Genomic DNA, 27,375 nt, shown 5'->3' on the forward strand with positions numbered 1-27,375 from the left:
GATGTCACTGTCGGGGACGGTGGGGTCTGGCATGGCGTAGATCTTCTCTGGTTCAGCCACCAGCAGGTGCGACACGATCTTGTTATCTGCAAGGCAGCCAAAGGGAACTGGGTGACCACCGAGAGAGAACAGAAAGACAGGGTCAAATCAACACACACCCACACATGGAGAAAACTCAGGAGATGATCACCATCCTGTTGTGTTGTTAATATCACAACCGAATAGGTTCAGCTGATGGATATGTGTACGTTCTACTGGCATGTGTACGTTCTACTGGTATGTTTACATTCTACTGGTATGTGTACGTTCTACTGGCATGTGTACGTTCTACTGGTATGTTTACTTTCTACTGGTATGTGTACGTTCTACTGGTATGTGTACGTTCTACTGGTATGTTTATGTTCTACTGGTATGTGTACGTTCTACTGGTATGTTTACGTTCTACCGGTATGTGTACGTTCTACTGGTATGTTTACGTTCTACTGGTATGTGTACGTTCTACTGGTATGTTTACGTTCTACTGGTATGTGTATGTTCTACTGGTATGTTTACATTCTACTGGTATGTATACGTTCTACTGGTATGTGTACGTTCTACTGGTATGTATACGTTCTACTGGTATGTGTATGTTCTACTGGTATGTGTACGTTCTACTGTTATGTATACGTTCTACTGGTATGTGTACGTTCTACTGGTATGTATACATTCTACTGGTATGTTTACATTCTACTGGTATGTTTACGTTCTACTGGTATGTGTACGTTCTACTGGTATGTTTACATTCTACTGGTATGTTTACGTTCTACTGGTATGTGTACGTTCTACTGGTATGTATACGTTCTACTGGTATGTATACGTTCAACTGGTATGTTTACATTCTACTGGTATGTGTACGTTCTACTGGTATGTGTACGTTCTACTGGTATGTATGCGTTCTACTGGTATGTTTACGTTCTACTGGTATGTGTACGTTCTACTGGTATGTGTACGTTCTACTGGTATGTTTACGTTCTACTGGTATGTGTACGTTCTACTGGTATGTATACGTTCTACTGGTATTGTAGAGGTCTATGATGCTATTAATGCAACAATCATATTATTGTCATTTCACAACAGTTTGCTTTATTTTTCTTCAGTTGTCTTTTTTTGTAAATTACTGGCACAGTGTGATGGAAGCTCAAGGATTTTCTCAACCCAAATACAATATTCACAAAATGATGTATGTGTTGGAACAGTTTGAATCAAGTTGGCACAGTGAACTAGAGGGGCATAGACAGGGCAGTGACAGAGGCATTGTTTCACACAAAAGAAGACGGCATGGGGAGTGTTTATCATGTAGGACACAGGGAAAGTTAAATAAAACAAAAACAATTCCAATGAAATCATATCTGCAGATGAGCTCGCTACGGACAATTAGTAGCAGTCTCACTCCTGTATTCAAATGAATCTGCTGCTTAATCATGCAGCCAGATGACAGATGATCATGATGAGCTACTGAACCAAAATACCACTGAGATGGAGAGGGGAGAGAGAGAGAGAGGGGAGAGAGGGGAGAGAGGGTATTGAGGGAGGAGGGAGAGGGAGAGAGAGAGATGGAGAGAGGAGAGAGAGAGATTGAGAGAGAAAGAGATGGAGAGAGATGAGAGAGAGGGGGAATATAGAGAGATGGAGAGATAGGAGAGAGAGGGGGAGATAGAGAGAGAGAGATGGAGAGAGGAGAGAGAGATGGAGAGAGAGGAGAGAGAGAGATGGAGAGAGAGGAGGGAGAGAGAGGAGAGAGCGAGATATGGAGAGAGAGAGAGAAAGATGGGGAGATAGATGGAGAGAGTGGAGTGAGAGAGAGGAGAGAGCAAGAGATGGCGAGAGAGAGATGGAGAGAGAGGAGAGTGAGGGGGAGTGGAGAGAGAGGAGAGAGGGGGGATATTAGAGAGATGTGGAGAGAGAGAGAGAGAGAGAGAGAGAGAGAAAGAGAGAGAGAGAGAGAGATAGAGAGAGAGAGATGGAGAGAGGGGGAGTATAGAGAGATGGAGAGGGAGAAGAGAGAAGGGGGATATAGAGAGATGAAGAGAGAGGAGAGAGAGGGGGAATATAGAGATGGAAAGAGAGATGAGAGAGAGAGAGGAGATGGGGAGATAGAGAGATGGAGAGAGGTGGAGGCACAAAAAGAGAGAGAGAGAGAGACAGGGAAAGAGAGTGAGAGGGAAGAGAGGAGTGGGAGGGAGAGACAGGGATGAGAGAGAGAGAGGGAAGAGAGAGGGGTGGAAGGGAGAGTGGGATGAGAGAGAGGGAAGAGAGAGATGGAGGCACAAAACTAGATAAAGACACAAAGTCGAGAGAGAGAGAGCACGTGATTAAAAGAGAGGTGGAGAGAACAAGATAGGCAGAGATAGATAGATGGATAGAGTGAGGCAGAGAGGGGGTTGTTTGCATATCGACTAGAGCAGCCCCTACTCCAGGGACAGAGACAGAGAGAAAGAGAGAAAGAGAGAGTGGCTAGACTAGAGCTCTATCAGTCTGTAGATAAATCTTATTTAATGTTTTCTTAATTACAATCAATGCCACCCCATTTCAACTCCCCTAGCCTTTGTTATGTGTGGATATTCAATGTGGACGGCTGCATTTGGCCTGGGTCGTACTAGGGCTGTTACTGTAGGTATTCACCATACTGGCTCAATAAGTGCTAATAAACTCCGCTTATGAACAATAGAGGGGAATGGATGTTTCTTCACTTCTTCACTAAATCTAGTGTTGGAATGTTGAAGACAGGGAAGACAGAATTCTGATCCACTGACTAGCTTGAATCGTGTTTCAATTTGGTGACATTGAGAGAGAGAGCGATAGAGAAAGATAGAGAGAGAGAGCGAGAGAGAGAGAGAGACCCTACACAGAGAGTACACAGCGGCAGAATACCTGACCACTGTGACTAACCCAAAATTAAGGAAAGCTTTAACTATGTACAGACTCAGTGAGCATAGCCTTGCTATTGAGAAAGGCCGCCGTAGGCAGACATGGCTCTCAAGAGAAGACAGGCTATGTGCTCACTGCCCACAAAATGAGGTGGAAACTGAGCTGCACTTCCTAACCTCCTGCCCAATGTATGACCATATTAGAGAGACATATTTCCCTCAGATTACACAGATCCACAAAGAATTCGAAAACAAATCCAATTTTGAAAAACTCCCATATCTACTGGGTGAAATTCCACAGTGTGCCATCACAGCAGCAAGATTTGTGACCTGTTGCCACGAGAAAAGGGCAACCAGTGAAGAACAAACACCATTGTAAATACAATGTTTCCCATGTTTCCCATGGCAATAAAGCCCTTGAATTGAATTGAATTGAGAGAGAGACAGAGACAGAGACAGAGAGAGAGACAGAGACAGAGAGACAGAGAGACAGAGAGACAGAGAGACAGAGACAGAGACAGAGACAGAGACAGAGAGACAGAGAGACAGAGAGACAGAGAGACAGAGAGACAGAGACAGAGACAGAGACAGAGACAGAGACAGAGACAGAGACAGAGACAGAGAGACAGAGAGACAGAGAGACAGAGACAGAGACATAGACAGAGACAGAGACAGAGAAGGAGGGAGAGAGAGCGAAGGAGAGAGAGAGAGAGAGAGAGACAGAGACAGAGACAGAGAGAAGGAGGGAGAGAGAGAGAAGGAGAGAGAGAGAGAGAGAGAGCGAGAGAGACAGAGACAGAGACAGAGACAGAGACAGAGACAGAGACAGAGAGACAGAGAGACAGAGAGACAGAGAGACAGAGACAGAGACATAGACAGAGACAGAGACAGAGAAGGAGGGAGAGAGAGCGAAGGAGAGAGAGAGAGAGAGAGAGACAGAGACAGAGACAGAGAGAAGGAGGGAGACAGAGAGAAGGAGGGAGAGAGAGAGAAGGATAGAGAGAGAGAGAGAGAGAGAGAGAGAGAGAGAGACAGAGACAGAGACAGAGACAGAGACAGAGAGACAGAGACAGAGACAGAGAGAAGGAGGGAGAGAGAGAGAGAGAGAGAGAGAGAGAGAGAGAGAGAGACAGAGAGAGAGAGAGAGAGACAGAGACAGAGACAGAGACAGAGAGAAGGAGGGAGAGAGAGAGAGAGAGAGAGAGAGAGACAGAGAGAGAGAGACAGAGACAGAGACAGAGAGAAGGAGGGAGAGAGAGAGAGAGAGAGAGAGAGAGAGACAGAGAGAGAGAGAGAGACAGAGACAGAGACAGAGAGAAGGAGGGAGAGAGAGAGAGAGAGAGAGAGAGAGAGAGAGAGAGAGACAGAGAGAGAGAGACAGAGACAGAGACAGAGAGAAGGAGGGAGAGAGAGAGAGAGAGAGAGAGAGAGAGAGAGAGAGACAGAGAGAGAGAGAGAGAGACAGAGACAGAGACAGAGACAGAGTAAAGCCTGTGTTGGCTAGCAGTAGGATCAGGATCAGGTGGGATAAAGCCACAGGGTTACTCCAGCAGCCACATTCCTAATGTGATTTTCCCTCCAATAATTATTTGGATTATTTCTTCAGCTTTTATGCAGTACAGCATATTGTGTTCCACAAGAATATTCTAGCATTAAGTAAAAGGGTTTATGAGGCAGAGCCAGCAAGCACCTCGCGGGGAGAGAAGAGTAGAGAGGAGAGGAACAGAGATAGCGTCTGTCTGTTTGCCCAATGAGTGGCAGATGGCTGATGAGAGAGACGGAGAGAGAAAGAGAGGGAGAGCGGTAAACGTTGGTTTGATACCAAAAAGTACAAAATGTAAGCACTCACTACTGTAAGTCGCTCTGGATAAGAGCGTCGGCTAAATGACTAGAAAGTAAATGTAGTGATGTCTTTGCCAGATTGGATTACATCTGGATTAGGCCTCTCTCTCTCTTTTCGTCTCCCTCTCTATCTCTTTCCAATGTCGCTTCATCACTTGCCCTTGCGTTCTCATACATTAATTTCCCCTCTCAGGAAGTTACACTCTCAGAAAGTTACACTATATCTGTTGACATTAATATTTATGTCTCTCTCTCTTTCCTTCTCCCCATCTCTCCTTCAAAAAACCTTCCAAGGTGTGATCATGTGTATAACTACCAGGAAGGAACATCTCCGCAATATCTGTGTGTGTGTCTTCAAAATATGTGTGTGTGTGTGTGTGTATCCTTACATGGCTTTTTGGGTGGCAGGGCCAGTTGAGGGTTGAGGTAGGGGCTGTTCTCAGCGTCTATCCGGCGCTTGTACTTCTGTCTGCCACCACGCACTCGGTCCAGCCGCACACCTAGACAGACAGGCAGACAGACAGACAGACAGGCAGGCAGGCAGGCAGACAGACAGACAGACAGACAGACAGACAGACAGACAGACAGACAGACAGACAGACAGACAGACAGACAGACAGACAGGTTAAACAGTTACATATGAGCAAAGATAAATCATAACCAAGGAGAAAGAGAGGAAATGGATGTGTGTGTTTTGGGATCGTTCTGGTTGTTATCATCCCTTTATTACAGTATCCTGTGGCCTTAGCCAGTCGCTAATTTATCAAGGTGCTATAGCAGTAAAAATATATCTATTCGTTTCTCTCTCTCTCTAACCCCCCTCTCTCAAGCTAGTCTTTCCACCTTAAAGACCTATCTCTGTCTTTAATTAATTGACACACAAAGGAGCCCTAATTTAATTATGCACAGCTCTCCTGGGATTGGCTGTTTCCTTGGTTACCACTTAAAGGTGGACAGGGAGAGGCCCATGTTATGTTGGGATGAGAGAGGAGAGGAGATAAGAGCAGAGGAGAGGAGATAAGAGCAGAGGAGAGCAGAGTAGGTGTAGTGGAGGATCCTGTTCCCTCTAGAGAACTCTCTGCAGTCAGAGACAACGGGCTGAATTTAGAAGTTTCAAAAGGAACCACACACACACTCATGAACGCACCCCCCAAACACACACCTTTCTCTACCTTTCTACTATGGTTGATTAAAAAAATGAACCCACACACACTACTCTCCCCCCAGAATAGTCGGGGGTCTTAGTAAGATGTCACATTAGTGAAATTGTGAGTTTCTAGCGTAGACAGAAAAATGTCAAGGCCCACGACATAGAGCTGTTGTCAGCTTCTACTGCTAACGAGCTGTAACCAGATACACTCACTCACACACACACACAAACACACCTACAGTGCCTTGTAAAAGTATTCATCCCCCTTGGCGTTTTTCCTATTCTGTTGCATTACAACCTGTAATTTAAATATATTTTTATTTGGATTTCATGTAAAGGACATAGACAAAATTGGTGAAGTGAAATGAAAAAAATAACAAAAAAAATGATACATAATAAAAAGCGGAAAAGTGGTACATATGTATTCACCCCCTTTGCTATGCTATGACGCCCCTAAATAAGATCTGATGCAACCAATTACCTTCAGAAGTCACATGATGTGTTAAATAAAGTTCACCTGTGTGCAATCTAAGTGTCACATGATCTGTCACATGACCTCAGTATATATACACCTGTTCTGCAACACCACTAATCAAGGGGGACCACAAAGCAAGTGGCACCATGAAGACCAAGGAGCTCTCCAAACAGGTCAGGGATAAAGTTGTGGAGAAGTACAGGTCAGGGTTGGGTTCTAAAAAAAATATCTGAAACTTTGAACATCCCACGGAGCACCATTAAATTAATTATTAAAGAATGGAAAGAATAGGGCACCCAACAAATCTGCCAAGAGAGGGCTGCCCACCAAAACTTGCGGTCCAGGCAAGTAGGGCATTAATCAGAGAGGCAACAAATAGACCAAAGATAACCCTGAAGGAGCTGCAAAGCTCCACAGCGGAGATTGTCCATAGGACCACCTTAAGCCGTACACTCCACTGAGCTGGGCTTTACGGAAGAGTGGCCGGAAAAAAACATTGCTGTTCGCCAAAAGGCCTCTGGGAGACTCCCCAAATATATGGAAGAAGGTACTCTGGTCAGATGAGACTAAAATTGAGCTTTTTGGCCATCTAGGAAAACGCTATGTCTGGCACAAACCCAACACCTCTCATCACCCCGAGAATACCATCCCCACAGTGATGCAAGGTGGTGGCAGCATCATGCTGTGGGGATGTTTTTCATCAGCAGGGACTGGGAAACTGGTCAGAATTGAAGGAATGATGGATAGTGCTAAATACAGGGAAATTCTTGAGGGAAACCTGTTTCAGTCTTCCAGAGATTTGACTGGGACGGAGGTTGACCTTCCAGCAGGACAATGACCCTAAGCATACTGCTAAAGAAACACTCAAGTGGTTTAATGGAAACATTTAAATGTCTTGGATTAGCCTAGTCAAAGCCCAGACCTCAATCCAATTGATAATCTGTGGTATGACTTGAAGATTGCTGAACACCAGCGGAACCCATCCAACTTGAAGGAGCTGGAGCAGTTTTGCCTTGAAAAATGGGCAAAAATCCCAGTGGCTAGATGTGCCAAGCTTATAGAGACATACCCCAAGAGACTTGCAGCTGTAATTGCTGCAAAAGGTGGCTCAACAAAGTATTGACTTTGGGAGGGTGAAAAGTTATACACGTTTTCTGTTTTTCTGTCTTATTTCTTGTTTGTTTCACAATAAACAATATTTTGCATCTTCAAAGTGGTAGACATGTTGTGTAAATCAAATGATACAACCCCCCCAAAAATATATATAAATTCCAGGTTGTAAAGGCAACAAAATAGGAAAAATGCCAAAGGGGGGTGAATACTTTTGCATGCTACTGTATGATGAAAAACATGCACGTTGCACGCTGACATGTATGGTTTGATGGCTTTCACATACTGTATGGTCAGCTACAGGACTGTAACACATTTATAGGCGACCTAACTGAGAGAGAGAGCTATATATATATATATATATAGAGAGAGAGAGAGAGAGAGAGAGAGAGAGAGAGAGAGAGAGAGAGAGAGAGAGAGAGAGAGAGAGAGAGAGAGAGAGAGAGAGAGAGAGAGAGAGAGAGAGAGAGAGAGAGCGAGAGGAGTGGGATTGAAGGAGAGAGGGAGTGAGAGAGAGAGAGAGAGAGAGAGAGAGAGGAGTGGGATTGAAGGAGAGAGGGAGAGAGAGAGAGAGAGAGAGGAGTGGGATTGAAAAACATGCACGTTGCACGCTGACATGTATGGTTTGATGGCTTTCACATACTGTATGGTCAGCTACAGGACTGTAACACATTTATAGGCGACCTAACTGAGAGAGAGAGCTATATATATTTATATATATATATATATATATATATATATATAGAGAGAGAGAGAGAGAGAGAGAGAGAGAGAGAGAGAGAGAGAGAGCGAGAGAGAGGAGTGGGATTGAAGGAGAGAGGGAGTGAGAGAGAGAGAGAGAGAGAGAGAGAGAGGAGTGGGATTGAAGGAGAGAGGGAGAGAGAGAGAGAGAGGAGTGGGATTGAAGGAGAGAGGGAGGGCTAAGGGGGATTGGAGGAGAGAGGGAGAGAGAGAGAGAGAGAGAGAGAGAGAGAGAGGAGTGGGATTGAAGGAGAGAGGGAGAGAGAGAGAGAGAGAGAAAGAGGAGTGGGATTGAAGGAGAGAGGGGGAGAGAGAGAGAGAGAGAGAGAGAGAGAGAGAGGAGTGGGATTGAAGGAGAGAGGGAGGGCTAAGGGGGATTGGAGGAGAGGAGAGAAATGGAGGAGGGGAGTGAAACCCATAGGAGGAGGGACGGAGAGGAAATTCATTTCATCATGTCATAAATCTGCGCCTGATTACAAGACACTTAGGGTTTTAATTAAGGAAGCAGACAGATAGGCCTATTGTCTGACTTGAGTGTTCGTTTCCTTTTAAATGATCCTCTTCTCTTGGGCATTTACTAGAAACCCACAGATGACCATGAAGACATTACAAGACTTGTTGAGGATTTCATAGCGGTGGTAGAATCCCTTCTGGCATCTAGCAAATTTATAGGGAAGTAGAGGGACAGAGAGACGGAGGGAAGAAGGAGGGGTAGAGGGAGAGGGAATGAGAGATAAAGGGGGAAATGTAGAGGGAGAGGGATGGAGAGAGGGAGGGGGACTCTTACTCTCACAGTCCATTAATACAAAGGTGGAGTGGAAGAGGGAAGAAGAATAGCGATAGATGACTAGGAGATGAGGAGAGGAGGAGAGATAGATGACTAGGAGACGAGGAGATGAGGGGAGATAGATTTTTACATTTTTTATTTCATCTTTATTTAACCAGGTAGGCTAGTTGAGAACAAGTTCTCATTTACAACTGTGACCTGGCCAAGATAAAGCAAAGCAGTTCGACACATACAACAACACAGAGTTACACATGGAATAAACAAACATACAGTCAATAATACAGTAGAAAAAAAGTCTATATAGGCAATAAATAGGCCATGGTGGGAAAGTAATTACAATATAGCAATTAAACACTGGAATGGAAGATGTGCAGAAGATGAATGTGCAAGTAGAGATACTGGGGTGCAAAGGAGCAAGATAAATAAATAAATACAGTATGGGGATGAGGTAAATACAGTATGGGGATGAGGTAGTTGGATGGGCTATTTACAGATGGGCTCTGCATCTGTGAGATGCTCTAACAGCTGGTGCTTAAAGCTAGTGAGGGAGATACGTGTCTCCAGCTTCAGTGATTTTTGTAGTTCTTTCCAGTCATTGGCAGGAGAGAACTGGAAGGAAAGGTGGCCAAAGTAGGAATTGGCTTTGGGGGATGACCAGTGAGATATACCTGCTCCTGCTGGAGCGTGTGCTACGGGTGGTTGCTGCTATGGTGACCAGTGAGCTGAGATAAGGCGGGGCTTTACCTAGCAGAGACTTGTAGATGACCTGGAGCCAGTGGGTTTGGCGACGAGTATGAAGCGAGGGCCAGCCAAAGAGAGTGTACAGGTCGCAGTGGTGGGTAGTGTATGGGGCTTTGGTGACAAATCGGATGGCACTGTGATAGACTGCATCCAATTTGTTGAGTAGAGTGCTGGAGGCTATTTTGTAAATGACATCGCCGAAGTTGAGGATCGGTAGGATAGTCTTTTTTACGAGGATATGTTTGGCAGCATGAGTGAAGGATACTTTTTTGCGAAATAGGAAGCCGATTCTAGATTTTATTGGATTGGAGATGTTTAATGTGAGTCTGGAAGGAGAGTTTACAGTCTAACCAGACACCTTGGTATTTGTAATTGTCCATATATTCTAAGTCAGAACCTTCCAGCGTAGTGATGCTGGACGGGCGGGCAGGTGTGGGCAGCGATCGGCTGAAGAGCATGCATTTAGTTTTACTTGCATTTAATAGCAGTTGGAAGCCACGGAAGGAGAGTTGTACGGCATTGAAGCTCGTCTGGAGGTTAGTTAACACAGTGTCCAAAGAAGGGCCAGAAGTATACAGAAGTATACAGATGACTTGGAGAGACGAGAAGTTGTGGAGAGAAGGGGTGAGATGGACATATTCAATCCCAGTCTTCTGTCCCCACATGCTTCAAGATGCCACCATTGTTCCTGTGCCCAAGAAACGAAATGACTATCGCCCCGTAGCACTCACTTCTGTCATCATGAATTGCTTTGAGAGGCCAGGGATCATATCACCCCTACCTTACCTGACACCCTAGACCCACTTCAATTTGTTTACCACCTCTATAGATCCACAGACGATGCAATCGCCATCGCACTGCACACGGCCCTATCCCATCTGGACAAGAGGAATACCTATGTAAGAATGCTGTTCATTGACTATAGCTCAGCATTCAACACCATAGTACCCTCCAAGATCATCTTTAAGCTGGAGGCTCTGGGTCTGAACCCCACCCTGTGCAACTGTGTCCTGGACTTCCTGGTGGGTTGCCCCAGGTGGTGAAGGTAGGAAAAAACACCTCCACTTCGCTGAGGCCCACAAGGAACAAGGCCTGTTCACCCTGCTATCATCCAGAAGGTGAGGTCAGTACAAGTGCATCAACGCTGTGACCGTGAGACTGAAAAACAGCTTCTATCTCTAGGTCATCAGACTGTTAAATTCTGTTAAATAGCTATCACTAGCACATTAGAGGCTGCTGCCCTATATACTGCATATAGACTTGGAATCACCGGCCACTTTAATAATGAAACACTGGTCAGTTTAATAATGTTTACATTTTGTGCATTGTTCGTATTGTCATGACACTGTAATTTGTACTTTGATACCAAGTTTAGTACCACGATACTCACGATACTCGATAACATCATGATACTAGACAACATCACGATACTCGATACCATCATGATACTCGATAACATCATGATACCCGATAACATCATGATACTAGACAACATCACGATACTCGACAACATCACAATATTCGATACCATCATGATACCCGATACCATCATGATACCCGATAACATCATGATACTCGATACCATCATGATACCCGATAACATCATGATACTAGACAACATCACGATACTCGACAACATCACAATATTCGATACCATCATGATACCCGATACCATCATGATACCCGATAACATCATGATACTCGACAACATCACGATACTCGATACCATCATGATACCCGATAACATCACGATACTCGATACCATCATGATACCCGATAACATCACGATACTCGATACCATCATGATACCCGATAACATCACGATACTCGATAACATCATGATACCCGATAACATCACGATACTCGATACCATCATGATACCCGATAACATCACGATACTCGATAACATCACGATACTCGATACCATCATGATACTCGATAACATCACGATACTCGACAATATCACGATACTCGATAACATCACGATACTCGATACCATCATGATACTCGACAACATCACGATACTCGACAATATCACGATACTCGACAACATCACGATACTCGATACCATCATGATACTCGATACCATCACGATACTCGATAACATCACGATACTCGACAACATCACGATACTCGATACCATCATGATACTCGATACCATCATGATACTCGATACCATCATGATACTCGATACCATCATGATACTCGATAACATCACGATACTCGACAATATCACGATACTCGATAACATCACGATACTAGACAACATCACGATACTCGATAACATCACGATACTCGATAACATCATGATACTAGACAACATCACGATACTAGACAATATCACGATACTCGATAACATCACGATACTAGACAACATCACGATACTCGATAACATCACGATACTCGATAATATCACGATACTAGACAACATCACGATACTCGATACCATCATGATACTCGATAACATCATGATACTAGACAACATCACGATACTCGACAACATCACAATATTCGATACCATCATGATACCCGATACCATCATGATACCCGATAACATCATGATACTCGATACCATCATGATACCCGATAACATCATGATACTAGACAACATCACGATACTCGACAACATCACAATATTCGATACCATCATGATACCCGATACCATCATGATACCCGATAACATCATGATACTCGACAACATCACGATACTCGATACCATCATGATACTAGACAACATCATGATACTCGATACCATCATGATACTCGATACCATCATGATACTCGATAACATCACGATACTCGACAATATCACGATACTCGATAACATCACGATACTCGATACCATCATGATACCCGATAACATCACGATACTCGATAACATCACGATACTCGATAACATCACGATACTCGATACCATCATGATACTCGATAACATCACGATACTCGACAATATCACGATACTCGACAACATCACGATACTCGATACCATCATGATACCCGATAACATCACGATACTCGATACCATCATGATACCCGATAACATCACGATACTCGATAACATCACGATACTCGATACCATCATGATACTCGATAACATCACGATACTCGACAATATCACGATACTCGATAACATCACGATACTCGATACCATCATGATACTCGACAATATCACGATACTCGATAACATCACGATACTCGATGACATCACGATACTCGACAATATCACGATACTCGATAACATCACGATACTCGATACCATAATGATACTCGATACCATCATGATACTCGATACCATCATGATACTCGATACCATCATGATACTCGATAACATCACGATACTCGACAATATCACGATACTCGATAACATCACGATACTAGACAACATCACGATACTCGATAACATCACGATACTCGATAACATCATGATACTAGACAACATCACGATACTAGACAATATCACGATACTCGATAACATCACGATACTAGACAACATCACGATACTCGATAACATCACGATACTCGATAATATCACGATACTAGACAACATCACGATACTCGATACCATCATGATACTAGACAACATCACGATACTCGACAACATCACAATATTCGATACCATCATGATACCCGATACCATCATGATACCCGATAACATCATGATACTCGATACCATCATGATACCCGATAACATCATGATACTAGACAACATCACGATACTCGACAACATCACAATATTCGATACCATCATGATACCCGATACCATCATGATACCCGATAACATCATGATACTCGACAACATCACGATACTCGATACCATCATGATACTAGACAACATCATGATACTCGATACCATCATGATACTCGATACCATCATGATACTCGATAACATCACGATACTCGACAATATCACGATACTCGATAACATCACGATACTCGATACCATCATGATACTCGATAACATCATGATACTAGACAACATCACGATACTCGATACCATCATGATACTCGATAACATCATGATACCCGATAACATCATGATACTAGACAACATCACGATACTCGATACCATCATGATACTCGATAACATCACGATACTCGACAATATCACGATACTCGATAACATCACGATACTCGATACCATCATGATACCCGATAACATCACGATACTCGATACCATCATGATACTCGATAACATCACGATACTCGACAATATCACGATACTCGATAACATCATGATACTAGACAATATCACGATACTCGACAATATCACGATACTCGATAACATCATGATACTAGACAACATCACGATACTCGATACCATCGCGATACCACAAAAACAACAAAAAGAAGGCATATTAGCCAAAGTCACAGAATGGCACTGGATCCAGACAGATAAACTCAGATACTGCTCTGTTCATTGGATCCAGACAGATAAACTCAGATACTGCTCTGTTCACTGGATCCAGACAGATAAACTCAGATACTGCTCTGTTCATTGGATCCAGACAGATAAACTCAGATACTGCTCTGTTCATTGGATCCAGACAGATAAACTCAGATACTGCTCTGTTCACTGGATCCAGACAGATAAACTCAGATACTGCTCTGTTCATTGGATCCAGACAGATAAACTCAGATACTGCTCTGTTCACTGGATCCAGACAGATAAACTCAGATACTGCTCTGTTCACTGGATCCAGACAGATAAACTCAGATACTGCTCTGTTCACTGGATCCAGACAGATAAACTCAGATACTGCTCTGTTCACTGGATCCAGACAGATAAACTCAGATACTGCTCTGTTCACTGGATCCAGACAGATAAACTCAGATACTGCTCTGTTCATTGGATCCAGACAGATAAACTCAGATACTGCTCTGTTCACTGGATCCAGACAGATAAACTCAGATACTGCTCTGTTCATTGGATCCAGACAGATAAACTCAGATACTGCTCTGTTCACTGGATCCAGACAGATAAACTCAGATACTGCTCTGTTCATTGGATCCAGACAGATAAACTCAGATACTGCTCTGTTCATTGGATCCAGACAGATAAACTCAGATACTGCTCTGTTCATTGGATCCAGACAGATAAACTCAGATACTGCTCTGTGCACTGGATCCAGACAGATAAACTCAGATACTGCTCTGTTCACTGGATCCAGACAGATAAACTCAGATACTGCTCTGTTCACTGGATCCAGACAGATAAACTCAGATACTGCTCTGTTCATTGGATCCAGACAGATAAACTCAGATACTGCTCTGTTCACTGGATCCAGACAGATAAACTCAGATACTGCTCTGTTCATTGGATCCAGACAGATAAACTCAGATACTGCTCTGTTCATTGGATCCAGACAGATAAACTCAGATACTGCTCTGTTCATTGGATCCAGACAGATAAACTCAGATACTGCTCTGTGCACTGGATCCAGACAGATAAACTCAGATACTGCTCTGTTCACTGGATCCAGACAGATAAACTCAGATACTGCTCTGTTCACTGGATCCAGACAGATAAACTCAGATACTGCTCTGTTCATTGGATCCAGACAGATAAACTCAGATACTGCTCTGTGCACTGGATCCAGACAGATAAACTCAGATACTGCTCTGTTCATTGGATCCAGACAGATAAACTCAGATACTGCTCTGTTCACTGGATCCAGACAGATAAACTCAGATACTGCTCTGTTCATTGGATCCAGACAGATAAACTCAGATACTGCTCTGTGCACTGGATCCAGACAGATAAACTCAGATACTGCTCTGTTCATTGGATCCAGACAGATAAACTCAGATACTGCTCTGTTCACTGGATCCAGACAGATAAACTCAGATACTGCTCTGTTCATTGGATCCAGACAGATAAACTCAGATACTGCTCTGTTCACTGGATCCAGACAGATAAACTCAGCCACTGCTCTGTTCACTGGATCCAGACAGAAAAACTCAGCTACTGCTCTGTTCAATCGTTGGCCATCTTTTGAGTTCAATGGCATTACATTTGAAAAATTGTATGTACATTTATTGGACAGCCATGTATGCATGAATTAATCAATTATACAATCATACAATTAATTTGACTTTGTTTTTACCAATCTAACTACAAAGCAACATAACGGTAATAATTTAGTTGAATGGTAAATCTCAATTGATAAACTGGGCGAATCAAGATGTAGCCTAGTTCTATTCACAATACAGGTGAATGGAAATGATTCAATAGGAGTGTCTGCATGCACTGAGTTATTGAGCTTGTTTTAGCACATTTCATGAGGCTACAGATGACAAACAATTCCTTCCATTTTGGATTTATTCTATTGGAAACGGCTAGGAAAACATTATTTTATTGTACTGATCAACAGCATTTGCATAAAAGCAATCTCTTACTTTATTAAAAGAGTGAACCGTCTCTTTAAGAAAGTAATGACATCATTAAAGAGGTATTCACATGAACATTGTAGTCATTTAGTCTCTTATCCAAAGCAACTGGATTAATCTGAGATAGCTAGGTGGGACAACCACATATCACAGTCATAGGAAGTCATTTTTTCCTCAATAACGTAGTCAGTAGAGTCAGAGCTGGAAGAGCAAAAGCTGATCAATTTTATTTTGACTTTGACTTTGGAATCTAGTGGAAACCAGATGAGAGGCGAGGGAGATGAAGAAGTCAATGCGTTTTTGGTGGCAAGGGAGACAAAGTGAAAAAAGTATTTGATTCCCTGCTGATTTTGTATGTTTTCCCACTGACAAAGAAATGATCAGTCTATAATTTTAATGGTAGGTTTATTTGAACAGTGAGAGACAGAACAACAACAACAAAATCCAGAAAAACGCATGTCAAAAATGTTATAAATTGCTAAATATTTGACCCCTCTGCAAAACATGACCTAGTACTTGGTGGCAAAACCCTTTGTTGGCAATCACAGAGGTCAGACGTTTCTTGTAGTTGGCCACCAGGTTTGCACACATCTCAGGAGGTATTTTGTCCCACTCCTCTTTGCAGATCTTCTCCAAGTCATTAAGGTTTTGAGGCTGACTTTTGGCAACTCAAACCTTCAGCTCCCTTCACAGATTTTCTATGGGATTAAGGTCTGGAGACTAGCTAGGCCACTCCAGGACCTTAATGTGCTTCTTCTTGAGCCACTCCTTTGTTGCCTTGGCTGAAGGAAGGAGGTTCTCACCCAAGATTTGACGGCACATGGCCCCGTCCATCGTCCCTTTGATGTGGTGAAGTTGTCCTGTCCCCTTAGCAGAAAAACACCCCCAAAGCATAAAGTTTCCACCTCCATGTTTGACGATGGGGATGGTGTTCTTGGGGTCATAGGCAGCATTCCAGCATTCCTCCTCCAAACACGGCGAGTTGAGTTGCAGGATTTCAGTCCTTCACGGTGTAGTGTGTTACCAATTGTTTTCTTGGTGACTATGGTCCCAGCTGCCTTGAGATCATTGATAAGATCCTCCCGTGTAGTTCTGGGCTGATTCCTCACCGTTCTCATGATCATTGCAACTCCACAAGGTGAGATCTTGCATGGAGCCCCAGGCCGAGGGAGATTGACAGTTCTTTTGTGTTTCTTCCATTTACGAATAATCGCACCAACTGTTGTCATCTTCTCACCAAGCTGCTTGGCAATGGTCTTGTAGCCCATTCCAGCCTTGGAGAGCTCTTTGGTCTTGGCCATGGTGGAGAGTTTGGAATCTGATTGATCGATTGCTTCTGTGGACAGGTGTCTTTTATACAGGTAACAAACTGAGATTTGGAGCACTCCCTTTAAGAGTGTGCTGTATAAAAGACACCTGGGAGCCAGAAATCTTTCTGATTGAGAGGGGGTCAAATACTTATTTCCCTCATTAAAATGCAAATCAATTTATAACATTTTTGACATGCGTTTTTCTGGATTTTTTTTTGTTGTTGTTGTTATTCTGTCTCTCACTGTTCAAATAAACCTACCATTAAAATTATAGACTGATAATTTCTTTGTCAGTGGGCAAACGTACAAAATCAGCAGGGGATCAAATACTTTTCGCCCTCACTGTAGATATCAGCATATTTTGCAATCTGGTTTCAGCTGTAAGCGAGTAAGGAAAGTTAGCTGGCAATTAAACCTGGCAGCTACCAGCTTTGTCTAGCATTGTAAAAGTGTTCTAGCCTGTAAGGACATTGTTTTGCGAACAATAATGAAAAGTTTCAACATTTCTACATGCCGTGTTGCATTATTCAAGTGTGTTAAATTGTGTGCAGCCTGAGTGGGGAGCTAACACAGCTCAGACAGCTCTAGCAATGACTAAGTAGAGCAGGAACTCTGCTCTTCACACTGTCAAGGAGCTATGCTGATACAGACTTGGTCCTTTCAATCACGTGAGACACATTTGACAGAAGTACCGAATGTAACAGAAATTCTAGTAGGATGTATGGGTATACTGTGCAACACTAGTGTGTGTGTGTTTGTGAAGGTAGGGCCCAGAATATCGGAGCATCGCTTTGAACGTGCAGGGACAGATTTCCGCTGGCGTTTGGATCGCCCTCAGACAGGGATTTGCATTCTGGGAAAATGTGCTGACCAGCGGAGAGACAACAGACGTGAGAGACTTAGCAAACACGCTAAGCTGAAGAGTGAGAATTAATTAGTGTGTGTGTGTGTGTGCGAATACAGATGACACACTGAATTGACTGCTCCTACCCTTGATTCGATCAGATAAGAATTACTTCAGAAACAAGACCAACAAGTGTTTTCCATCTCTGGCACACCATATAATGTACTGTAGGTACATCCATTGTCACACCAACATACTGTATTGAACTATTCCCTTCTCTGTCAATAGAAGCCTCTTAGAGGAAGAGGAGGAAGTTGAAAAGAGAGACAGACGAAAAGAGAGCCACGGCAGTTTGTGTGTGTGTATGTGTGTGTGTGTGTGTGTGATTGTTTGTGTGTGTGTGTGTGTGTGTGTGTGTGTGTGTGTGTGTGTGTGTGTGTGTGTGTGTGTGTGTGTGTGACAGCAGAAGAGCTGACAGAACAGGTACAGAGAGGGGTCGTGTCATCAAGCGGTCAAGAGACTCTGAACTCCAAGTGGGCTAGCACACAGGGGGCTGGGATGGAGTGATGAAGGAGGGATGGGTGGAGAGGTGCATGAACATCAGTAGATATATTATCATGTACGAAATGAACACTATACTGTTAAACTATAGTATGTATTTACTGTTAAACTATAGTAAATATTTACTGTTACACTACAGTATATATTTACTGTTAAAATATAGTATATATTTACTGTTACACTACAGTATATGTTTACTGTTAAAATATAGTATATATTTACTGTTAAACTATAGTATATATTTACTGTTACACTACAGTATATATTTGCTGTTAAAATGTAGTATATATTTACTGTTAAACTATAGTATCTATTTACTGTTAAACTATAGTATATATTTACTGTTACAGTAGAGTGTATATTTACTGTTAAACTATAGTATATATTTACTGTTACACTAGAGTGTATATTTACTGTTACACTATAGTATATATTTACTGTTACACTACAGTATATACTTACTGTTAAAATATAGTGTATATATCCTGTTACACTAGAGTGTATATTTACTGTTACACTATAGTATATATTTACTGTTACACTATAGTATATATTTACTGTTAAAATATAGTGTATATTTACTGTTACAGTAGAGTGTATATTTACTGTTAAAATATAGTGTATATTTACTGTTAAAATATAGTGTATATTTACTGTTACACTAGAGTATATATTTACTGTTACACTACAGTATATATTTACTGTTACACTAGAGTATATATTTACTGTTACACTAGAGTGTATATTTACTGTTACACTATAGTATATATTTACTGTTACACTATAGTATATATTTACTGTTACACTATAGTATATATTTACTGTTACACTACAGTATATACTTACTGTTAAAATATAGTGTATACTTACTGTTAAAATATAGTGTATATTTACTGTTACAATATAGTGTATATTTACTGTTAAAATATAGTGTATATTTACTGTTACAGTAGAGTGTATATATACTGTTACACTAGAGTGTATATTTATTGTTAAACTATAGTATATATTTACTGTTACACTATAGTATATATTTACTGTTACACTAGAGTGTATATTTATTGTTACAGTATAGTGTATATTTACTGTTACAGTAGAGTGTATATATTCTGTTACACTAGAGTGTATATTTACTGTTACAGTATAGTGTATATTTAGTGTTAAAATATAGTGTATATTTACTGTTACAGTATAGTGTATATTTACTGTTACAGTAGAGTGTATATATACTGTTACACTAGAGTGTATATTTACTGTTAAACTATTGTATATATTTACTGTTACACTACAGTATATATTTACTGTTACAGTATAGTGTATATTTACTGTTACAGTAGAGTGTCTATATTCTGTTACACCAGAGTATATATTTACTGTTACACTACAGTATATATTTACTGTTACAGTATAGTGTATATTTACTGTTACAGTAGAGTGTATATATTCTGTTACACCAGAGTATATATTTACTGTTACACTACAGTATATATTTACTGTTACACTAGAGTATATATTTACTGTTACACTAGAGTGTATATTTACTGTTACAGTAGAGTGTATATATACTGTTACAGTAGAGTGTATATATTCTGTAAGGCCTCCGGAATGATGCAGTGGTCTAGGGCACTGCATCGCAGTGCTTGAAGCGTCATCACAGACCTGGGTCCGATCCCAGGCAGTGTCACAACCGGCCTTGACCGGGAGTCCCATAGGGCGGCTCACAATTGGCCCAGCGTCGTCTGGGTAAGGGGAGGTTTTGGCTGGGGGGCTTTACTTGGCTCATCACGCTCTAGCGACTCCTTGTGGCAGGCGTTGAGCCTGCAGGCTGACCTCGGTTGTCAGTTGAACGGTTTATCCTCCAACACATTGATGCAGCATTGATGGCGGGTCATGTTTCGGAGGACGCATTACTCGACCTTCGCCTCCCGAGCCCGTTGGAGAGTTGCAGCGATGAGACAAGATCGAAATAAATACAAAAAAAATAAAAGTATTTGCTGTCTGTCTAGACAGAAAAATACTATTTTGCAGTAAAAAAAAAATCTCATAGTTGCTGCTTTTTTCCTTTATTGAGCAGCATACATACAATATTTGATCAAATATTGTATCAGTATTTAAGAGTTGATTTACTAATGACCTACCCCTGTTATTCCTTTCTCGCTTATTGCTGCTCTCTTCCTCCCTTTCTCATGCGCATGCACACAAACGCACACCCACATGCACGCACACACACACACCACAGTGTGCGCTCACTTCATAAAGACCCTTCTAACTACCTCATTTATTTCCCACCAAATTAACTCACTCTCACTCCTGATTAATGATTTAATCTAAATGAATCAAATTAAAAATTATATTTCCAAAGCCCACAAAAAGAAGAAAAAGACGAGGGAGAAAGAGACCATTCCCTCTTAACAAATGAGCCTTCAAATAATAAAGGATGACCAGGAGAAGAGGAGAGGGGGAGGAGAGGAGGAGGAGAGGAGAAGGGGGCAGTAATGAAATGGGAATGGCCAGGTAAAGAGAGAGGGGGAGGAAGACAGAGAGAGAGAAGAGAGGTAGGGAGAGAGAGAAAAAAGGAGGAGAAAAATAGAGATTGAGGAAGCTGGATGAGAGTGGGATATGTGATTGGGCAGGTAGAGAGAGAGAAGGGAGGCGCAGAAGAGAGAGAAATTGAGAAACAGCAAAAATACGAAGTAGAAAAGAATAAGGGTTAGGGAAGGATGGGGTAAGTAGAGAGAGGATAGAGAGAGGAGGAGTGAGACAAAAGCAAGAGAGAGAACGAGAGAGATAAAGGAGAAGAGAAAGCTGGGTTGAATTCCTCTGAGGGTTCCTGTAATTATAGTGTCACTTTCACAAACTACACCTCCTCTCTCATCCCTGCATCCCTATTGCATTGTTCCCTTCTTTGCTTAATTTTTCATCCCCCTCTCCCTCCATCTTCCACTCTTCCCTGACAGGACATTACATTATATTATAGCCAGGTCAGCCTAGTTACCAAGGCTTTAATTTAGCAGGCTAACACAGTCATGTGGATCAGTTAGCACATTGAAAGTGTCAGTAAGTCACTGAGTGAACTATAAAAAAGTCACCCATGTGAGTGAGAGGAGGAGGAGGAGGAGGAGGAGGAGGAGGAGGAGGAAGGACAGGGTAGGTGGATGTTGACTGATGTTGTTGTGTTGTGATATAATGTTTAAAATGTACACACACACACACACACACACACACACACACACTTAGAAAAAACTGCTATCTAGAGCCTAAAAGGGTTATTCAGCTGTCCCCATAGGAGAACATTTTGAAGAACCATCTTTGGTTCCAGGTAGAACCCTTTTGAGTTCCACATAGATCCCTTTTCACAGAGGGTTCTACATGGAAAACAAAATAGTTCTACCTGGAAGCAGAAAGGGTTCTCCTATGGGGACAGCTGAAGAACCCTTTAGGAAGGACAAGGACATGTAGGGCTGTCAGATGTCCAGCTGGCTTAATAGACAGTGTGATGAAGGGGAATCATTCCCAGCGTGGGAATATTGCTGAGGACCAATATTTCGATCCAAGCTGATCCGATCACCATGGATTTTACCCTGGCCCAGCGCCGTTCCGTGTGTGCTCGGACAATTGAAGGATTGTGTGTGAAATGCCATTGACACATTTGTGCTTTTGTAGGAAAAACAACAAAGAGAGAGACACATGAGAAGAGACATGATTGATTTCAGATGACCGACACACACACACACACTGTGTGTTTGTTTATGTGTGTGTGTGTGAGTGAGAGAGAGAGAGAGAGAGAGAGAGAGAGAGAGAGAGAGAGAGAGAGAGAGAGAGAGAGAGAGAGCGAGAGAGAGAGAGACTGACCAACAATCAAATACTTTACAGGCAAATGTATCCTTGTAACTCTACACCAGCAAAGCAAATGCTCTAATATAGCAACATCATGCATCTTCACCATCACACAATGCTATTAAGAATGTCTGCTACAACACAACTAGTGTTGTGTTGTTTTGTTGAATCTTTAATAATGGCATCGATAAAGTTCCCTATTCAAAGCTATTTTGAAACCTCCCTATCACACTCCACACTCCCACACACTCCCTCAGGAGAGAGGGAAGAAGATAGAAAGAGAGAGGGAGAGAGAGGGATAGAGAGAGGGGGGAGGAAGAGAGCAGAGAGAGAGACAGACAGCGACAGAAAGAGATTGAGGGAGAGAGGGAGAGAGAGAGAGAGAGAGTGACAGAGAGGGATAGAGAGAGGGGGGAGGAAGAGAGCAGAGAGAGAGACAGACAGCGACAGAAAGAAAGAGAGAGAGGGAGGGAGGGAGAGAGAGAGAGAGAGAGAGGGAGAGAGAGGGATAGAGAGAGGGGGAGAAAGAGAGCAGAGAGAGAGAGACAGACAGCGACAGAAAGAGAGAGAGGGAGGGAGAGAGAGAGAGAGACAGAGGGAGAGAGAGGTAATGTGTAAGGCAGGCCATTCAGTAGTTTTATGGTAATTGAGGTTGTTATGTGGCTGATGTGTGGACAGGGCCTTTCTCTCTATCCACCCCTCTCTCCATTGCTCTCTCCCTCTCCCTCAGACTAGTGGTTAGACTGTTGGGCCAGTAACCGAAAGGCTGACAAGGTAAAAATCTGTCGTTCTGCCCCTGAGCAAGGCAGTGTCCCAGGTGCCGAAGACGTGGATGTCGATTAAGGCAGCCCCCCTCACCTCTCTGCATTCAGTTGTACAACTGACTAGGCATCCCCTTTTCCTTTCCATCGCTCTCTCCCTCCCCTTCCCCTTCCCCTCCCTCCATCCTTCTCTCCATCCCTCCCTCCCTCCCCTTCCCCTCTCTCCATCCTTCTCTCCATCGCTCCCTCCCCTTCCTCTCCCTCCATCCTTCTCTCCATCCCTCCCTCCCCTTCCCCTCCCTCCATCCCTCCCTCCCTCCCTCCCTCCCTCCCTCCCTCCCTCCCTCCCTCCCTCCCTCCCTCCCTCCCTCCCTCCCTCCCTCCCTCCCTCCCTCTCTCCCTCCCTCCCTCCCTCCCCCCCTTTCCCTCTCTCCATCCTTCTCTCCATCCCTCCCTCCCTCCCCTTCCCCTCTCTCCATCCTTCTCTCCATCCCTCCATCCCCTTCCCCTCTCTCCATCATTCTCTCCATCCCTCCTTCCCTCTTCATCTTCACTCCTATAGTTGATGCAATAACAGAGCACCGTTCCTTTCAGGGCTGGGGGACTGATGGACAGTTAGATAGGCTTAGACAATGGCTCCTGTTTAAAACTATATAGAATTCTATATATAGAATTATATAGAATTAGACAATGGTTTCTGTGGTATAAAAAGGTGATTAACCAAATCCAACCAAAATCAGACACACATAAATGATCACAGCAGTGTTTACTGTCCTGGACTGAGATAATGTTCCTATGCTATGTGACGACAGAGAACGGAGGAGAGAGAAAGAGGGAGAGGGGATGAAAAGAGAGGTGTGTGTGTCTTCATGGGGAGTGGCAAGAGCTGAAATGAGAACAGATCAGTGGAGCGATGCCCTGGGCCGTGGGCAGGTGGCTGTGTGTGTGTGTGTGTGCTCCTTGCAACCATTAGATAGCAGGGGAGATGCTCCCTGTTCCTGTACTCAGACTTCACCTGGTGCTGTGTGTATGTATGTGTAGTCAGCCATCCATCCCAGTCCAACATACAAAGATACAGTGAGAAAGAAAAAAATGTTGCTAGTCAACAAAACACAACACTGTATTAGTGTATTAGTGTGTGTTAGTGTATTAGTGTGTATTAGTGTGTGTTAGTGTATTTGTGTGTGTTAGTGAATTAGTGTGTATCATAGTGTGTATTAGAGGATTAGTGTGCATTAGTGTGTATTAGTGTATTAGTGTATATTAGTGTATTAGTGTGTATTAGTGTATTCACGTGTATTCGTGTGTATTAGTGTATTCATGTGTATTAGTGTGTATTAGTGTATTCATGTGTATTAGTGTTTATTCATGTATTAGTGTGTATTAGTGCTGATAAGACTGGGAACATAGTGATTGACAGGACCGTGACTCTCACAGAATCACTCTACTGAGGCTAACACAGAAACACTTTACTGAGGCTAACACAGAAACACTCTACTGAGACTAACACAGAAACACTTTACTGAGACTAACACAGAAACACTCTACTGAGGCTAACACAGAAACACTTTACTGAGACTAACACAGAAACACTCTACTGAGACTAACACAGAAACACTTTACTGAGACTAACACAGAAACACTCTACTGAGGCTAACACAGAAGCACTCTACTGAGACTAACACAGAAACACTTTACTGAGACTAACACAGAAACACTCTACTGAGACTAACACAGAAACACTTTACTGAGACTAACACAGAAACACTCTACTGAGGCTAACACAGAAACACTTTACTGAGACTAACACAGAAACACTCTACTGAGACTAACACAGAAACACTTTACTGAGACTAACACAGAAACACTCTACTGAGGCTAACACAGAAACACTCTACTGAGGCTAACACAGAAACACTTTACTGAGGCTAACACAGAAACACTCTACTGAGACTAACACAGATAAACTCTATTGAGGCTAACACAGAAACACTCTACTGAGGCTAACACAGATAACCTATATTGAGGCTAACACAGAAAACTCTATTGAGGCTAACACAGATAAACTCTATTGAGGCTAACACAGATAAACTCTATTGAGGCTAACACAGAAACACTCTACTGAGGCTAACACAGATAACCTATATTGAGGCTAACACAGATAAACTCTATTGAGGCTAACACAGATAAACTCTATTGAGGCTAACACAGATAAACTCTATTGAGGCTAACACAGAAACACTCTACTGAGACTAACACAGATAAACTCTATTGAGGCTAACACAGATAAACTCTATTGAGGCTAACACAGATACACTCTATTGAGGATAACACAGATAAACTCTATTGAGGCTAACAAGGATACACTCTACTGAGGCTAACACAGAAACACTCTGTTGAAGCTAACACAGAAACACTCTGTTGAGGCTAACACAGAAACACTCTGTTGAGGCTAACACAGAAACACTCTGTTGAGGCTAACACAGAAACACTCTGTTGAGGCTAACACAGAAACACTCTGTTGAGGCTAACAAGGATACACTCTACTGAGGCTAATACAGAAACACTCTACTGAGGCTAACACAGAAACACTCTACTGAGGCTAACACAGAAACACTCTGTTGAAGCTAACACAGAAACACTCTGTTGAGGCTAACACAGAAACACTCTGTTGAGGCTAACACAGATCAAGTCTATTGAGGCTAACACAGATAAACTATATTGAGGCTAACACAGATAAACTCTATTGAGGCTAACACAGATCAAGTCTATTGAGACTAACACAGATAAACTATATCGAGGCTAACACAGATAAACTCTATTGAGGCTAACAAGGATACACTCTACTGAGGCTAACACAGAAACACTCTGTTGAGGCTAACACAGAAACACTCTGTTGAGGCTAACACAGAAACACTCTGTTGAGGCTAACACAGAAACACTCTGTTGAGGCTAACACAGAAACACTCTGTTGAGGCTAACACAGAAACACTCTGTTGAAGCTAACACAGAAACACTCTGTTGAGGCTAACACAGATCAAGTCTATTGAGGCTAACAAGGATACACTCTACTGAGGCTAACACAGAAACACTCTGTTGAGGCTAACACAGAAACACTCTATTGAGGCTAACAAGGATACACTCTACTGAGGCTAACACAGAAACACTCTGTTGAGGCTAACACAGATCAAGTCTATTGAGGCTAACAAGGATACACTCTACTGAGGCTAACACAGAAACACTCTGTTGAGGCTAACACAGAAACACTCTGTTGAGGCTAACACAGAAACACTCTGTTGAAGCTAACACAGAAACACTCTGTTGAGGCTAACACAGAAACACTCTGTTGAGGCTAACACAGATCAAGTCTATTGAGGCTAACACAGATACAGTCTCTTGAGGATAACACAGATACAGTCTCTTGAGGATAACACAGGATGTCAGTCAGTCATCTCTCCTCTAGAGTGCTAGTGTTTGTGTGTGTTTGGTTGTCTGAGTGTGTTTGGTTGTCTGAGTGTGTTTGGTTGTCTGAGTGTGTTTGGTTGTCTGACTGTGTTTGGTTGTCTGAGTGTGTTTGGTTGTCTGACTGTGTTTGGTTGTCTGAGTGTGTTTGGTTGTCTGAGTGTGTTTGGTTGTCTGAGTGTGTTTGGTTGTCTGAGTGTGTTTGGTTGTCTGACTGTGTTTGGTTGTCTGAGTGCACCGACATCAGGCATTTTCAAAAGCAATAGACCCATGACTGTGTGTGTGTGTGTGTGTGTGTGTGTGTGTGTGTGTGTGTGTGTGTGTGTGTGTGTGTGTGTGTGTGACTATGGGAATGTCTCCTACACACATACATTCTCTCTCCCAGGCAGGCGGCTCCAGTCTCAGACAACCATTAGCTCTCCTATGTCTCCACAGACAGAAACAGCCACTGCACTCCTCTG

At 42.7% G+C, this 27,375-nt stretch overlaps 1 protein-coding gene across 4 annotated transcripts in view; it reads right to left on the reverse strand.

The window, feature by feature from the left end:
- Positions 1–27,375, reverse strand: part of LOC110498090 (estrogen-related receptor gamma) — a 290,644-nt gene that overhangs the window by 71,197 nt on the left and 192,072 nt on the right. For 3 of the 4 annotated variants that reach the window (XM_036955038.1, XM_036955035.1, XM_036955037.1), the window contains exons 5-6: positions 5,138–5,248; positions 1–107 (exon numbers count right to left, since the gene is read on the reverse strand). The exon at positions 1–107 is cut by the window's left edge and continues 76 nt beyond it. In XM_036955038.1, the coding sequence (XP_036810933.1) occupies positions 1–107; positions 5,138–5,248 (218 nt within the window). The remainder of the gene's footprint in view (positions 108–5,137; positions 5,249–27,375) is intronic. The other variant, XM_036955036.1, reaches the window with a different exon arrangement.

Source organism: Oncorhynchus mykiss, chromosome 19 (assembly GCF_013265735.2).
Source record: "Oncorhynchus mykiss isolate Arlee chromosome 19, USDA_OmykA_1.1, whole genome shotgun sequence".
Lineage (NCBI taxonomy): Eukaryota > Metazoa > Chordata > Actinopteri > Salmoniformes > Salmonidae > Oncorhynchus > Oncorhynchus mykiss.